At 48.4% G+C, this 17,378-nt stretch overlaps 1 protein-coding gene across 1 annotated transcript in view; it reads left to right on the top strand.

Annotated features, from left to right (window-relative positions):
• The window catches only part of Dpysl5 (dihydropyrimidinase like 5), a 44,930-nt gene extending 28,136 nt beyond the window's left edge, over positions 1-16,794 (top strand). The window contains exons 5-12 of the mRNA XM_035448291.1: positions 2,181-2,225; positions 3,762-3,837; positions 4,894-5,050; positions 8,669-8,810; positions 11,560-11,702; positions 12,366-12,573; positions 14,622-14,790; positions 16,709-16,794. Coding sequence (XP_035304182.1) covers positions 2,181-2,225; positions 3,762-3,837; positions 4,894-5,050; positions 8,669-8,810; positions 11,560-11,702; positions 12,366-12,573; positions 14,622-14,790; positions 16,709-16,794 — 1,026 coding nt within the window. The remainder of the gene's footprint in view (positions 1-2,180; positions 2,226-3,761; positions 3,838-4,893; positions 5,051-8,668; positions 8,811-11,559; positions 11,703-12,365; positions 12,574-14,621; positions 14,791-16,708) is intronic.
• The last annotated feature ends 584 nt before the right edge of the window (positions 16,795-17,378 follow it).

Raw genomic sequence — 17,378 nt, 5'->3', positions numbered from 1 at the left:
TGTGCGTGCTCATGGTTTCAAAGAATTCAGTGGATGTTTCCAATTGCATAGAACGTCATGGTAAAGGAGAGCTATTCACTTGAGGTCAGCCAGAAGCAGAGAGTGAAACAGGAAGTGGCCGGGGAACTACCAAGGAAGGACCCATCCCTATGACCTCCTTCCTGCAGCTCAGCCTTGCCTCGTGTTTCTGGAAATACCACCACTATCTAGGGACCAAGATTTTGTATCATGAGACGGTGGGGAACCATAACAGTCTTGCAGTCTTTTAGAAGATGTCAAAAATATGTTACATTGCAAGTTTGAAGCCAGCTTGGGCTACACGAGACCTCTCTCAGAAAATGAATAGAGGAAGATAAAATTATGTCATTTACAGAGTGGAACTATATGTAACATCATTCCTGACCCCCCCCCCCATGAGATTCCCAGCTGAGGCTACCTTGACCCTCCTTGGAAGAACAGGATAAACCCTGTCACGCCCCATTTAATTCTAATCTCAAGGCTTTGGGGAGACCATTCCAGGGGTCACTTGATCCAGAATCGAGTGCAGAGACAAAAGAGATGGACAGAGCCTTCATGTGTTAGAAGAAAATTAAGCTTGCAGCCAGGGCTCTGCATTCTGGAGATGTGAGTCTAACGGAGGAAGACTGAAACAAAGCATGTGCCTGTCCCTGCTCTCACTCTCTCTTTCTTGCCAGGGCGGGAAGAGTCCCTTGCTTGGAGCCCTGTTTGCACTTTCGTAGGGCATTGGCTTGGGTATCCAGTGGTCCACTGCTGAGTGATTCTGCTCCGGTGGAACCACAGTAGATAAATAATGCCTTCTTGGGCTAGTACCGTATTAGACATGTTCACCACTTGCAGTAAAAAGCAACTTCTCTTTTCTTCAGAGCCTAAAATGCAGAGTAATGGGAGGGTGATGTAGGATCTGTATTCCCAGCTCTAGCAAGGCTGAGGCAGAAAGGGTTCAGGTTCCAGGCAGGCCTGGGCTACATGGAGAGAGCCTATCTCAGTCAGTCAATCAGTTATAGCTGGGTAGTGGTTAGAGTCCAGGAGACCCTGTGTGTGATCCTACCATCACCCACAAGCCAACTTGACTTGCTTTCTTCCCACCTTGGTCCTGTCCCTATCGGTCCCTGATGTAAATATAAGTCATGCTTGGGCACCTCAGGACCTGTAGAGAAATATGAAGCAGAGCTGGGAATGTAGCTCTTTTGGTAGATGTTTGCCTGGCATCCATGAAGTCCTGGATCTCTACCCAACACCACATATGACTGAAAGTGGGGTGTACACCCACAGTTCTAGCACTTAAGAGGTGAAAGAGAATCAAGAAGTTCAAGGTCGTCTTCTGCTATGTTGTGAATGTAAGGCCACCCTGGGTTCCTAGAGACTTGGAGCACTTGATTCACAGGGTGGATTTATGACAACAAGGTTGACAAAGAGTCGACAGACTTGGGCGTTAGCTGTCTGTGCCAGGTTTATCTGTCTGTACCAGGTAACAAGAGGAAGAGCAAGGCTCTGCAAACAGCAATTATTGTTACTATCAGCATCTACTGCTTAAAAAGAAGGCACCTGGGTCTGTGCCAGGGCAGACTGACCGCCCAGAAAACACTGAGTGTCTAGAGATGTTTTTAGTTGGCTGAGTAACACTAGGGTACAGAAACCCTGATCTGGGCTAATCTCCATCTTGATATATGGATCTGCATTTCTGTGATCATGGAGTGAATGATCTAGCAGACAGGGAGGCGTGAGACTGTACGTTGTCTGTTTGATATCCTCTCGTTGCCTTCAAACTTTTTAAACAATTTATCATTACTTTGAGTATGGCAGAAGGGTGCCATAGTATACTTGTGGCAGTCAGAGGACAGCTCTGTCCCTTCCAAGCAACAATTTTATGTCACCTGGCTTGCCCAGCAAGCACCTTTCTAAGCCCTGAGTGGCATCCACCAAGGTGCACCTGGTATCCTAAATCCTGGGACTCTATTTCTGTGGAAGTCCCAGTGGTTGGGGCCTGGTGCTCCTGCCAGAGTCTTGCCTCTATCCACAACCAGTCCCTGTGGGTACAGCCAGCCCCTCTTCTGTGTCAGCTGCTCCAGCGCTTTCTGAATAGAGAGCTCTCAGGCTGGTGCAGCTGGCTGGAAGGAGATGGTGAAGCTTGGTTCCTTGTTGCCCCTTGTTTTTAACAGCTGGAAGCCGAAGCCACTCATCGAGTCATCACTATTGCAAACAGGGTAAGTAGCCCCCCATCCTCCACACTGGGACCATGGTATGAACTCATTCTTGTCTGGCAGCCAATGCCGCAAGTGGCTGTCAGTACCCCAGCTGAATGGACATGTTAGTTTCAGAGTTCTGCTGTGCCAGCCCCAGCACTCTGCCCCACCCCTTTGAGCTCGATGAAGGACTGAAGTTTCAGAAACTGAGATTCATGGCTCAAGTATAAATGGCTTGGAAGGTTATCATTTAACCCTGTGCTGCTGGGGCCTTTGTTTTCCAGCTTCTTTCCCTGGTTCGATTCAGAAAAAAACCCTTAACAAGGCACTGGTGGAGCATGGCAGGAACCAGCTAGAGATGGTTCAGAAACTAGAGCCTTGCTCTTATCTAATGAATACGTGCTTTCAACCATCTGCACCCCATGCCCTCCTCTCATTCGCCAACTCATTATCTGAAGTTGGAGTGATGGCATCACTTACTCTGGACAGCTGCTAGGGCTCTGAGGAACCAAAGCAAGGGAGAGAGTTCTTTGTACCATGGAAAGGCGGCCTTTCCTGCAAGTGTCGCCAGGGTTTGGTTTGCTCTGACCCAGTCAATCAGAAACTGGCATAGTGCCCAGCATTCTGTATTGAGTTTGTTCATCGCCCCCCCCCCCAGTCCTGTGGTTCTAATGAGGGATTCTGCTTGAGACCTTCCCCTCTGGAATGGCCTGGGCTGTCCAGAAGGGTGTAAACACAGAAGTGTGGTCTTAGGAATATAGAGGACAGAGAGGCTGCGGATCAGCCAACCCTAGGATTGATCAGGTCATGCCAGGTACCTCATAGCCCCTGTCTCCTAACTTGATAACCAACCAGTGAAGGCACAGACTGACATCTCAGAAGGTTTCCTGTTATCTCCTCAAAGGGCTGGACCTTGTTCTGTTGTCATGACAACAGTTAGCTTACCAAATACTTCCTGATGGACACCCAGCCCACAACCATCAGCTCCTTGGTTCTCAGCGCAAATGTGTCCAAAGAAATTAGGCTGTGGGCTATGTTTGCACAGTTCTGTAGAGTAGCTGATACATATGACAATCCAGATGTTTACAAGATCAGTTTTGTCCAGCCTAGACTCTGAGCCTTGTTTTTCTCCTGGGTACATCCTATCTGTTGATAACACCTCCTTCAGACCACAGGCACCAAAATGTCAGGTATACGATGTAACACATGACTGTTTCTGGGTCATCATGTTTGTGAACAGAAAAAAAAATGAAACAGGGAAAAAAAACCATGAGATCAGAGAAAATCTGAGGTTTAGATTCATCAGCTACAACCTGAGGTCACCTCCTGGGTTGGTGGTCCCCAATGCGAGCTTCCTTCCATCTGCTTCTGCCTTGCTCCACACAGTTCTGCAGCCTTCTATTGTGTGCTCAGACCGCCAGCCCTGCATCCTGAGCGTAAACTACCATCTAGTGATGAGTACCGAGTGATACACAGGACCGATGGAGGGTGGTTTGGGTGTGTGGCAGCTTTCTGAGGCAGGTCCTGCTGCCATTTCCTGATGTCTCTTGCTTTTAGACTCACTGTCCCATCTACCTGGTCAATGTGTCCAGCATCTCAGCTGGTGATGTGATTGCAGCTGCTAAAATGCAAGGTGAGTCCTTGTACTTTATGCTGTGGGCTCAGAAAAGGATAGGGTCCATCCACTCACAATTTGCCAGGCTTGGCTGCTGACACCAGGGATAGCCTGCCCTTCCCATTTCTTCACAACTGTCTGCCTCAGTGTGCTGAGCTAGCCTGGGCTCAGTATATGAGAACCAGTCCTTCTCTTCCTGTTTGTGTGCACAGCAGCTTTCCAGAAATGTCCATGACCCTGATCAGGTCAAGTCAAATTAAAGTCTTAAATTGACTCATTAACTGAAGTCTTTTTGATCTGTTATGTTGAACTAACAGTTACCTTGGCAACTAACAAAATGGTAAACCAGTTCCAGTGGAGGTGGGGGCAGGCAGGATGGAAGTCGCTGGTGAAATAACAGTGTGTGGGCCCAACTTCCCTTTCTCACCACCTTGAACTCTGCTTCTGACCCTCCAGGGGCATTTATGTGACTCCCAGTACAAAACCCCTGGAAGTACTGAACCCTGTAGCTTGGAGTACTGGTAAAGGGGTACTGGTAACAGGAGAAACAGTCGGGGCAGAACTCTGTGGGTGTAAGCCAGAAGCGTGGGTGCCACAGCCTTCATAATGTTGTGATATCTGGGCCTCCAGTCTGCCTCTCCTTCAGCGGAGGTTCCAGCTGGACTGTTGGCCCTTCTTGCTGGATGAACCCCTCTCCTGACTTTCTGATTTCTAATCTGCTCTGAATTCTGCCCCAGTAGCTCCCAGAGCTGACACAGCCCCTGCCTGCCCAGAGAACAGCCTGGACTGCCCCCTAGGCCTGGCAATGCAAGCCCTACGTTCACCCTGCCTCACTCCCCCACAGCCAGGCTACACTAGACTCCTCAAAATTCTCTTCTATGCTCCCTGGCCTCAGAATCCATGTCCGTCATGGTCAACAGAGTAAGAAAGTCTCTGGGCTTTTTCATGCCTAAGCAAGCTGGGGCGAGCCTTTTCCTGATTGTTTTCAGCTCCTTTAACTGTGTAGTAAGATGTGCGGCCCAACCACCTCGTAGACCAGGGCCTTCCTGGTTATGCTTTTGACTCTTCTTCCAGGGAAAGTGGTGCTGGCTGAGACCACCAACGCACATGCTACACTCACAGGCTTGCACTACTACCACCAGGACTGGTCCCACGCAGCCGCCTACGTCACGGTGCCTCCTCTGAGACTGGACACCAACACTTCCACCTACCTCATGAGCCTGCTGGCCAAGTAAGGTGTTAGAGCCAGACAGCACTGCACGTGGTGGTGGTGGTGGTGGGGGGGGGTTATAGGTCTTTAAGGTGACTTCCTCCAGCTCTAGAACTAAACCTAACCTGGGTTTGGCTCTGTTGGGTGAATCAAATCACAGGGCGATTTTGCTTGAACACCCTTGACCAGCACCCTAGTGTCCCTCGCTGTCTGTTGAGCATCTCTGACAACTTGATTTGGAGTGAGAGCATTAGTTACTTTGTTACTGCCACAAAATACCCGAGGGAGCAACTTTCAAGAGAAGAAGGCTTATTTTAACTTCTCTCCAAGTTAGGGTGGTCTATGAAGTCTTGGAGCAGGCTGTTAGGACTCCACATCTCAGTGGATCAAGAGACAGAACAGAGAAACAAAGATAGTTACCTAGATTTCTTTCCATTTTCCTCAGCCCAGACCCTCAGCCCTTGGGATGGTACACCGGTATTCTTCCCTCAGTTCTTTCTAGAAAAGGTGTGTGTCACTGATGCCCTGGCAGCTCCTAATTCAATCCAGTTGGTGTGGAGATCAGCCATGCTTATCTTCACCTCTCCCTATTGTTGCCTCAGTTTCTCTCTCTTGTGTCCCTTCCTCCTGTGCATTCCTTCCTTCTGTCCCCTTTCCCGTCTTTCTCCATCATTGTTATACCCTCTTCTGGCCTCAATTCTCAATCCCTCCATGTCTAATGCTAAACCCAACCTGAAGAAAGCAGGCCAAGGAAGTTTTCTGGATTTGGCAAGGCACAGCCATGAAAAGGTTGGTTTTGTTTCAGGCACAGCTTGCAGGTTTTTTTATCCTCTTCCCTTTGGTTATTAAAGTCCCGTCTAGTTTACAGTCGGCTCCTTGACCAACTCCCCTAGCTCTCTTTGCCCATTCGGGGACTGATGGAGGAGGAAGAAAGATGGGGACACCTTCTCCATGTCCAGGCATGTTTCTTAGTCACCTTCCAGCACAGCAAGGGCCCTGGTGAGGCCACTTTCTCCAGTGCCCCAGCCCACAAGAACCTCGTGGGGCTTGACTATCCCTTTGGTAGGAGAGCCAGACAGACCACCCATGTCTCACTCAGAGCTTGTAGGGTAAACTAGTAGGACAGTGTACCAAAACACCTCTCAGCCCCTGGAAGAGAAGTCTATCTTCTGGTCCTAATGTGAAGTTTGGGTTTCTGGAGAGGACAAGAGGCACACTTAACTAAGCTATACTGGCCAAGGTGTGGTCTTGCCCATCATTGTCTAGCTCCAATCTCTCTTTAAAGGATAGTCTGGCAAGTTGTCAGATCTGTATGAAATCTCTTTGCAGAGAGACAAATTTTTCCTCTTTCTCACCAAGTTTCCATCTGTTCTTTTAACATGAAGGTTTCTGGGGAAACTCTTAATTGCTTGGGATCCATTGTTTCAAGAATCCAATAGCCAAATGGAGGTGCCCAAGTGACCCATTAAAGGTGGAGAGCTACTGTAGAAGACACTTGATGGCAGCCTTGTGCCTCTGCTGCATACATGCACCCACACACATGAAAACACGCATAAACCCATACATACATATTAAAAAAATACTATACTAAAATTTGGTTCAAAGTCGGGGAGTCTTTTGAAATATCCCAATTGCTACAAGCAAATTTACCAAAGGAACAAAAACACGGTAAACATCCAGTCCACCCATACTCAAATAGACAGGAAAAGAAACATTATTCATTGAATAATTTTTATATAGCCTGTTTTCCATTTAATTATTTAAATAAATTCTCACGTAAGAATTATGATTTCATGTGGTGGAGAAATAGTCTTAACTTCATTTTTAATCCGTGCACGTTGTAAATGTGTGCTATTTTATAGGATTCAGGGCACAATTTTAACTATTTATAGGAATTTATGATTACTATAATTTTCTCCTATAACATGTTATTGGTATAATTTATGTGATGCAGAATGCTGGCTGGGAACCCCAGACATCATTTACCTTTCCCACAAGAGAACGTGATTTGCTCACCCATCATTCCCTTTTTGGTGTAATTTCTTAGGTTAAGCATGAATAAAAAATTTGTCCTTCATTGTAAAGTCTGGTTCCCTGGGCAGGTGAGATGTCACAGCAGGTAAAACACAATTGCTACCAAACCTGACGACCTGAGTTTAATCCCCAGAATTTACATGTTAGAAGGAAAGTTGCCCTCTGATCTCTATGCTCTTGCCATGGTACACATGTGCACGCGTGCACACACACATACAAATAAATAGATAAACAATAAATTAAAATTAAAATTGTATCACCATTCATTCACACTTGCTGAGTGGTACTTGCATCTGAGGAAGTTAGGGGATCATTTAAAGGGTGGGAGTTGAGCCTGAGTTTCGGGGTCCCTGATCAGTAACCCATAACCCTGTGCCGGAACCTCTCCTAGTCTAAGCTTCACCTGGATATCTGGAATCTTCTCCGAGAAGAGAGTAAACACTGAGATCTCATCATTTCTCATGACTTCTGCAGGTGCAGAGGGTGTAGGGAGCCTTAGGGGTTCTAGAACACTCCTGTTCTCCGGACGTCTCTTCCTGTCTCTGCAGCCCTGGCTGAGGTCAGCTCTCCCACCCAAAGAGCTGTGTCATCTTGCTGTGGACTTGTTAGGGACATTAGTCTTTGGCAAGAGCCTTAACTGGTGGGCCTAAGACAGCCCTCTGTGTAGCCTGACTGGCAACTGTCCAGAAGCCTCAAAATCTGCCCCCAGACCGTGTTCTGCTCCCAGAGCTCCTTCAGAGTGGCTGGCCCATTTAGTCCATGTGCTTATCTACAAGGGACGTGAGACCCTCGGGGTCTCTACTGGGCACTCCCCGAGGTGTTCCCGGTTCCACGTGATCTTGCTGCAGCCAGGTCCCTCCTAGAGTTGCTTTGCCCTAGTGGCATAAACATTTTTATCGCTGCAGCTTTTAGTCTCTGAATGGGGATGGGGCTGGAGGTGTCTGTCTGTCTGTCTGCCTCCCTCTTTGTCCAAGAGCAGACTACAGCATGCATCTGCCTGGGGTCCTGGTTGAGCCTTAGGCACTCATAGCCTTCACCATCTGAAGACCTTGTCATGGATGGCACTGGTGGTAATGTCACCAACTTCCAAATGGTAGTTTGTTAATAAGTCTTGGCATGCTTTCTCTTGAGTGTTGTAGCTACCGGTCACTTAACAAGGTTAGCACTGAACTTGGGAAAGCTTTGTCAAACACTTACTGTGTCTGTCCTGCTGAGACAGCATGGGGCAGGCGAGCTGTTGAGGAGTTAGTGTATGAGCCTTACACATTAAGACCACCTCTATCATCTCACCCCAGCGAAGCCCTAACTGGTGGGTAAGTTGTTCTCCACCCACTATGGTAACAATCACCAACTCAAGCATTTGCTGAGGTCTCTTGGAACATGCTCTGCACATATGCCAATTCTGTAGATAGATAAACTCTTCACTTACATGAAAGAAACAAATCATTAAAGGTCCCCCAACAAGTAAGCAGCAGAATCAGGTGGGAAATGGATTCTTTAGGTTCCCAAGCCCAGGCTGGCTTTCCCCCTCAACTTGTCCCCACCTACTTACTATACTGGGACATCTGCTTTCTGTCCCCTCACTGGTCACTTCTCTCTCCCCAGTGACACGCTGAATATTGTGGCATCAGATCACCGGCCATTCACCACCAAGCAGAAAGCCATGGGCAAGGAAGACTTCACCAAGATCCCACATGGTGTGAGCGGCGTGCAGGATCGAATGAGCGTGATCTGGGAGAGGGGAGTGGTAGGTGTCTGCAGCCATGCCTCTCTTCAGGGGTGTGTTTGTTGGGGTTCTCTACAGGAACAGAACTGATCGAGTGAACATACATAAAGGGGAACTCTTAAGAATGGCTTATAGGCTGACCCAACAATGTCTGTCCCCCAACAGAAAGTCCAAGAATCCAATAGTCATTTAGTCCACAAGGCTGGATGTCTCAACTGGTCTTAAGTATATGTTGGGGGAATTCCAACAAAGTAGCTCTAATATCAGTGAAGGAATGCATCAGTGGCAGTGTATATGAACTTGCCAGCGAGAGTGAGGACAAGCAGGCAGAGAATAAGCTTCCTTCTCTCTCTCTCTCTCTCTCTCTCTCTCTCTCTCTCTCTCTCTCTCTCTGTGTGTGTGTGTGTGTGTGTGTGTGTGTGTGTGTGTGTGTGTGTGTGTGTGTGTTTGCTACCAGAGAGTGTTGCCCAGAGCTGGGCAGTGGTGGCGCACGCCTTTAATCCCAGCACTCCGGAGGCAGAGGCAGGAGGATCTCTGTGAGTTGGAGGCCAGCCTGGTCTCCAGAGTGAGTTACAGGACAGCCTCCAAAGTTACACAGAGAAACCCTGTCTTGGAAAGTAAGAAAAAGAAAGAGAAAGAGATGAGAGGGAGGGAAGGAGGGAGGGAGGGAGAGGGAGAGAGAGAGAGAGAGAGAGAGAGAGAGAGAGAGAGAGAGAGAGAGAGAGAGAGAGCAAGTGTGACCCAGATTTGGGATGAGCCTTCCAACCTCAAATGATCCAATCAAGAAAAATCTCTCACAGGAGGTGTGCCTAGCTTTCTGGGTTTTAGTTAATTCCAGTCAAGCTGACCACGAAGAATAGCCTTCTCAGGAGAGCTGACCCAACCACAGCTCCTGTGTTAGCCAGCAGCAAGGTTGGTAGTGTCAGTAGGTAGTCATGCTTAGCTAGCATAGCGTCACGTCACTCTCCCCATTACCTCAGAAAGTGATAGGACCTGTTAGCAAAATGTGAAAAGTTCAAAAACGCATAAGGAAAAAATCCGTACAACTCAGTACCTACAACTTTAGCACTTTGGTTAGTTTGGTTAGCATTCTTAGTTCAGTGCATGTATTGGACTTTTCTTTTTGGTTTCCAAAGCAGGATCTTTCTCTGTCGACATGTTTGGCCTTGAATGTTTGGCTGTCTTCCTGCTTCATCCTCCCAAGTGCCAGGATTTTGGGTGTAAGCCACTGTGCCTGGCTACATACATTATTTTAGTAACTGGATTCATCTTTTTTTCTTAATATTTTAAGTCATTTTGAGTGTCTTCCTAGAGCTCTACAAAGTTGTAGGCTTTTTAAAAGCTGGGTTTTGGTACTTATGACCTAGCTCATCTCTTCATGCACGCTAGGCCAGGGTCCCACCACTACCTACATCCCTAGGCTCAAACAATCTTTTTAAAATTGCTACGAAATACTCCTTCCAATGGAAATGCTATGTTTAATTCTTCCTTTGAAACCTTTGCTATTTTCAGTCTTCACACTTCAAATGCTGCTGTAGAGGAGTCCTTGTTTGTGAATGTCACCATTTCTAATTACTTCCTTAGGACAGATTTCTAGAAGGGGATCTTTGGGTCAAGGGATATGAATATAAAGTCCTGGGTATATTTTGTCTAATTGAATTTCAAAAGAGATAGAGGTGGGATTTCATTTGAATACCACCTGTTCTGCCCATGGAGAGTAAGTACTTTTTGGTCTTGGTCTGTCTCAGAAAACTCTCAACACTCAGTATGAGCTTAAAGAAATTTGAGGTCCTAAAAACTAAGCCATCTACCCAAGCTGAGGCCAGGACTTAGATCAGGACGTGTCCCTTGAGGAGGGGCACACGGCTGCCTGTGGCAGAGTAGGTAGTTCTTTCAGAACACAGAATATACTGTAGTCTCTCCCCCTATAGCTAGTTTCGGATGGCCCCAGTACACAAAACATTAAGTGGAAAATTCTAAAAATAGTTCACAAGTTTGGGGGAGTTATTTGTTTAAGACAGGATTTCACACTTTACCCCAGGCTGGCCTTAAACTTAAACAAGAGTCCTACTTTTGCTCACAAAAGCCCTCAGCTTTCCCAGAGATAAAATTACAGGCCATGAGCTACCACATCCTATACTGCAATAATTTTTGTTACAGTATAATGTTAAATTATTCTATTGTATTAGTTATTGTTAGCTTCCTGCTGTACCTAACTTTTGAGTTAACTTGGTTGTAGGTATACATGTATATGAATAAGCCTAATATGAACGGGGCTCAGTTTTTTGGTAATTTTGGGCATCCTGTGTGGCTTGAAAGAATACCAGCAAACAAGAGGGGACTTGCGCTTTTACACATTGAAGGGTAGCCCCTTAGTCATCCCAAGTGGGCACATGAATGGAACTTGCCTTAGGAGGTGTATTTGCCCCAGGCAGGCAGCCTTTGGCACAAGTCACCAGGGTAGCTGGGTGAGGGATAAAGGGACAATCAGACTCTCAAGCTCTGCCAGTTGACTCATACTGGGACAGTGCCTATAGCACTGTTTGCCTTAGGACCACAGTTGTGGCCCTCTGAACTAAAAGACCAAAGGCTGGGTAGTAGCGGGGCGGGGTGGGGGGAGGGTGGACAGGGAGCCACACATCCAGAGCCAGGCTGGGTACCAACAGTGGGGGGAGACAGGGAGCCACACATCCAGAGCCAGGCTGGGTAGCAACAGTGGGGTGGAGCACACATCCATATAGGGCTGATCCGACATTTTCCCACATTCCAGGTTGGAGGGAAGATGGATGAGAACCGCTTTGTTGCTGTCACCAGTTCCAATGCAGCCAAGATTCTCAACCTGTATCCTCGCAAGGGCCGCATCATCCCCGGAGCCGACGCTGACGTGGTGGTGTGGGACCCAGAAGCCACAAAGTAAAGCTTGTCATGAGTCTCCTGGGACTAGGAGGACTTGGGATTTTTAAGAACTTGTATTACAGAACTGCAAAGGCGAATTATCTTTGCAGCATTTCGAGTGTAGAGGAATGTGGCAGTGACATGCTGATGACTGTCTGCCTCCCATGCTCATATGTATAACCATTCCTTTGTGTACCCATGTCCAATGTCTCTGTCTCCTCTTCCAAGGACATCAGTCAGATAGGAAAAGAACACATTTTGTTTTGTTTTGTTTTGTTTTGTTTTGTTTCCAGACAGGGTTTCTCTGTGTAGCTTTGGAGCCTGTCCTGGAACTCACTCTGTAGACCAGGCTGGCCTTGAACTCACAGAGATCCACCTGTCTGTGCCTCCTGAGTGCTGGGACTAAAGGTGTGCGCCACCAACGCCTGGCCCACAGTTCTTATATACAAAAGTATATAACCTCCTTTTGCATTGATTCTCTAAAGTATCTGTGTCCAAATATAGTCCCATTCTGAGATCCTGGGGGTGATGATTTCAACACAAGAATTGTAAGGGGATGCAATTAAGCCCAAGTCAGATGGCTCAGGGTACCATTCCTTCCCACCAGGCAGCATTTCTTTGTATCAAGCTGTACTATCTTCACCAGTACTCAGATCTTGCCCCATCCTCATCTCCCACCAGGACCATCTCAGCCAGCACCCAGGTGCAGGGTGGAGACTTCAATCTCTATGAGAACATGCGCTGCCATGGCGTACCACTGGTCACCATCAGCAGGGGACGTGTCGTGTATGAGAATGGCGTCTTCATGTGTGCAGAGGGCACTGGCAAGTTCTGTCCCCTGCGGTCTTTCCCAGACATTGTCTATAAGAAGCTGGTGCAGAGAGAGAAGGTAAGGTGGAGCAGGAAGGAAGATGTGTGGGGTGAGCTCAAAGCCCCCATTGGGGGCATCTTCACCTTCCTCCATTAACTCTCAGACACTGTCATGTTGTATGCTATTTTTGCATTAGTGTGACCAGAATACCTTAAGAGAGGAAAGGGCTAACTGGGCTCATGATTTCAGAAGCTTTAATGTGACCTGGTGCAGTTCATGATAATAATAGTGTATAGAACAGTGTTTCTCAACCTGTGGGTCACAACCCCCTCAGGGGTCATATATCAGATATTTATATTATGACTCATAACAGCAAAATGACAGTTATGAAGTAGCAATTAAATAATTTTATGGTTGGGGATCACCACTACATAAGGGACTGTATTGAAAGGTCGCAGCATTAGGCAGGTTGAAACCACTGGTAGAGACTGCACATGCGGCAGGCAGGGTAGAAGCCAGAAGCCAGAACTAGAGGCCAGCTAGCAGCCTTCAAAGGCCTGCCCCAGTGACCTACTTCTGCCAGCCAAGTCCCTTCTCCTGAAGACTTCAGGGCCCCTAGCCAGGGAACAAGCATTCAAAATGTGAGCCTGGGGTTGGGGGCACATTTCAGATTCAAGTCCTAACACACTATTTCCTCTGGATGCTATCTGTCACCATCTGTCCAGGAGAGCATGTGGCAGAGGCAATAAGAATGGTGGAGTTGGAAAATGCTGGTTTCCACTTCCCATTTTGCATCAATCTTATTGTTGTTATTAATGTGTGCATATATGTTGGTGTGTGTGTATGTATGTATGTATGTATGCATGCATGCACATGTGAGTAAGGGTGCCCATGGAGTCCAGAGGGTTCAGATACCCCTGGAGCTAAAGTTATTGGTGGCTGATAGTCACCTCACATGGGTACTGGGAATTGAACTCATAGCCTTTACAAAGAGGAGTACACACTTTTAACCTCTGAGCCATCTCTACAGTCTGGGTAGATAAAATTTAAATGGGCAAGCATATAGGGAGTCTGGTAGGTGTGCTGGTGGCCAGTGAGCTCCTCCTGACACACCAGTTCATTGCTCAGTTCCTGTCCTCTCTTGCTAATGCCAAGGATGCCTTCAAAAATCCCCCATGCCTGTTGCTTCTCTCAGTAAGACTGGACAGGCAGCATGCAACAGTGCAATTGAGATTCTATCCCAAAGGACACAGTGCTCACATCTAGGCTGAGGCTGCTGCTCCCTCAGCCACCCGAACATACTCCAACACACCGTCTCCCCGTCATAGTAACACTTTTAATATAGTGAGTCACTGTAGGGGGACACTGTAACCATGCCTCCTCGGGGCTGGCTACAGGTGTGGCCGACCACGCCCGCCAGGGCATGGTCAGGGTGACGTGAGAGTGGCGTGAGGGAGGTTGTATAGGAGCCCCCTTCTTCTGCCCTTGCTCCATTGTCTTGCTTCTTACTTTGTTCCCTGCCGGCTGGCTAGGTGCTCTGTAAGTAAGGCATCTCCTTAATAAATATACCTTAATATCTCTTCTGGCTCCGTATCAGTCGGTATTCACCTTATAAGTCACCATAACTGACCTAGGCCAGGACAGCTTTAAGCGACAGAGCTGAGGTTAGAACCTTGGTGGTCTGGTTTGTGCAAGTATACTCCTAACCCTTTATTTAGGATTTCTTTCGGCAGAGTCCCATGTCCAAACCAACTATACCTAGTCTAAGTTTCCTCTGCGTCGTCAGACCACAGGAAAAGGGCTGGCCTGTTGGGAGCCTGGCCTTGTCATGGCCCTGCTGCATGCTCCAGAATGTTCACAATGGAGGAGTTCCTCAACTGTATCCCTGCCAGACTCCTCTGGAAGGATTCCAGAGACTGAGGCACCTTCTCACATGCGCACTTATACGTGTGTGCACACACTCATCATGTGTAGAAGCTAGAAAGGCATTCTTCAGCACTTGGACTACAGAAACAAGAAGCCTGTCACATGTGTGTCTTGGGTCCTGTGCGGTCGTAGCAGGTGTCAGTGGAGGACGCTGCAGCTGTGTGCTCGGCTCTGATGTTCCTGTCTTTTCTTTTTACTAGACCTTAAAAGTGAGGGGAGTGGACCGCACTCCCTACCTAGGGGACGTCGCTGTTGTTGTCCACCCTGGGAAAAAAGAGATGGGAACACCACTGGCAGACACTCCCACACGGCCAGTCACCCGGCATGGGGGCATGCGGGACCTTCATGAATCCAGCTTCAGCCTTTCAGGTAAGGGTGAGGGTCTGGTGGGAACTGGCAGGCAGAAGAGAGGCCTGGGCAGTGGGCTGCAGCCTGTAGGTCCTCTGTAGAGCCATGAGGACGTACAGCATGAGCTGTTAGAGATACACAGACTAAAGGGGCTGGGAGAGCTCACCAGCTGCTAGAGGGGCCACGGGCCACAAGATGCTCTCCCTGGAGAAATGTTTTCACCCCTTGAAACATTTTGAAGACATTGCACACAGGGTACCCCAGAGATATCCAGGGCTCAGATGGGACAGTCCTCCCTGCTGTCATATACCTCATTGTCCCCTCCCCCTGCCAGCCTCACTGTAGCCCCTGTTACTCTCATTATGCGTCTCTGCCCTGGGGCCTTGACCTGTCACCCTCGCTCCCACCTCTCGTTTCACTAACTTTAGGTAAAATGTTTCTTTCTTTTAGCTCTGACTCCTCCCTCCTCACCCCATCTCCATGGCCTGGCTCTGATCTATCTACAGAATACCTAGGTCTCCCAGTCATATTCTGTCCCCATACACCTGTAGCCAGTCCCCATAGTACTAGTAGGCTCTCTGAGTCAGGAGCCTACTAGTACTATGCCTTTCTAGTGACACTAACAGTGAGCCTACGTCCCCCTAGGCCATGCTGCCTATGCAGTTATACATCACGTTACCTCAGATATCCTGTGGTCCTTGGATGGACCTCATAAATGATATGTTCTCAATGGAGAACAGACAGAATCTGTGAGGTATGTTAGTCCTTCATGAAGCTTTTGTGGGATCCATCACAGCACTTGAAAGGGAGCAACCCATCCTCCCTAGCCCTGGAACTAGCCAGAGAGAATCTATTCCTCAAGGATTGTCTCTGTCTGGGGAAGGAAAGCAAGATGAACAAGAGCAGAGTCCATTCAGAGACAGAGAGGACCAAACACAAACCACCCTGGGATGAGAAGCCAAAGGGCAGTTAGGGCCCACCTACCAAGGGCCATCCCTAGGCTCCCAGCTTTGTGATAAGAGCAGCTTATGCCAGGGACCTGTGGGGAGGTGACTTCCAAAAACACCCTCCCAAAGGACTCCTCACTTCCACAAGCTGTTTCCTGTGCACTGTCCAAACACCCTGAAGCTTTGCCGGTCCAGGATGTGTGGATTCTTAGGGTTACCTGTGTACATCACAGCCTTACATCAGCTGACCCCACACGAAGTGGTAGGACCCTGGGGCTCTGGGGCCTGACTAGCCAGTGGCCTTTTCTACCCCAGCCCAAGAGCCATAACTGGACAATGGCTCCTTCTGACACAGTAGGCCTTAAGTTGCCTGTCATCTCTCTCCCAGCCCCAAATCTTAATCTGTTGGAGATGAGGAATACTGAATAACACCCCCACTGTGATCTCTGGGATTCCAGACCTGTCTTTCTGAGAATTCCAGAGGGTAGAACCTCTGGAGTATGGGTCATTCATTTTCCAAAATAGTTACCAGTTTCCTGTTTTAGTGTCTGGTCTACTCACTGAGACCTGTGTGTGAAGGTCTGTGTGATAACTGGCTAATCTGTTGGTCTAACAGGACAAGTCTGCTGCTGTGTGAGTGAGTAGGGAAACTCATAAAGTAGGCTCTGAGTCAGGAAAACCTGGGTTCAAACCCAGGCTCTTCAAATCCCTTATACGGTAAAATGTGGAAATTATATAATGCCCCTAAACCCTAATTTTTTTCAAACAGATAATGGAACAGAGACATGAGGGTCAAATGACTGAATACCTGGGACTGGGGCGATGGGTCAGTCAGTAAAGCACTTGTCTTGCAAACACAAGGACCTGAGTTCAATTCCAAGAACCCGTGTTGAAAACGCCAGGCATGGGGCTGGAGAGATAGCTCAGCAGTTGAGAGCATGTACTGCCTCTCATCAAGGACCTGTGTTCAGTTCCCTGTTTCCTTCCTGCAGGTTCTCAGATCGATGACCACGTTCCAAAGCGGGCCTCAGCGCGGATCCTCGCGCCCCCTGGAGGCAGGTCGAGCGGTATTTGGTAAAGGCTCTGACCAGCACCCGCAAGTGAAGACGCTCCACCGCCACCCGCCTGCACACCTTCTGGCCACAGCTGCAGGGGGTGGGAGAGGCTGGGCAGGGCAGCGCACTACAGGTGGGGGCTCCGGGAAGCGGAGAGCCCTCCCCTTGTCTGAACATGATTCACGGGGCTTTGACCCACCCCTAACAAGGCACTTTGAGCTGTCCCTCCTGCTCTGCTCCTTCCTTCCTTCCTTCCTTCCTTCCTTCCTTCCTTCCTTCCTTCCTTCCTTCCTTCCTTCCTTCCTTCCTTCCTTCCTTCCTTCCTTCCTTCCTTCTTCCTTCCTTGGCCCTGGGGTTTCTCTGGGCCCCAGAGACCACACTATGCACAGCACCCAACGCATAGCGCCTGGCCCCGCCCCTCCTCTCACCACAACCTCCAGTGCTGGCTCTGGGAAGGCCTGGACTTGAGTGCCCTGCCCTGATGCCCACCCAGACAGGTGTCCAGAGCACTTTAGCCGATGTGTTTTATAAGTAAGAACCTTCCCCTCTCACCCCTTAGATCCCGTGGTGACATTTCCCAAATCAGACAAGTGTCCCATCTCTCCCG

Source organism: Cricetulus griseus, chromosome 7, assembly GCF_003668045.3.
Source record: "Cricetulus griseus strain 17A/GY chromosome 7, alternate assembly CriGri-PICRH-1.0, whole genome shotgun sequence".
Classification (NCBI taxonomy): domain Eukaryota; kingdom Metazoa; phylum Chordata; class Mammalia; order Rodentia; family Cricetidae; genus Cricetulus; species Cricetulus griseus.
This window is presented reverse-complemented; position numbering and strand designations above follow the sequence as displayed.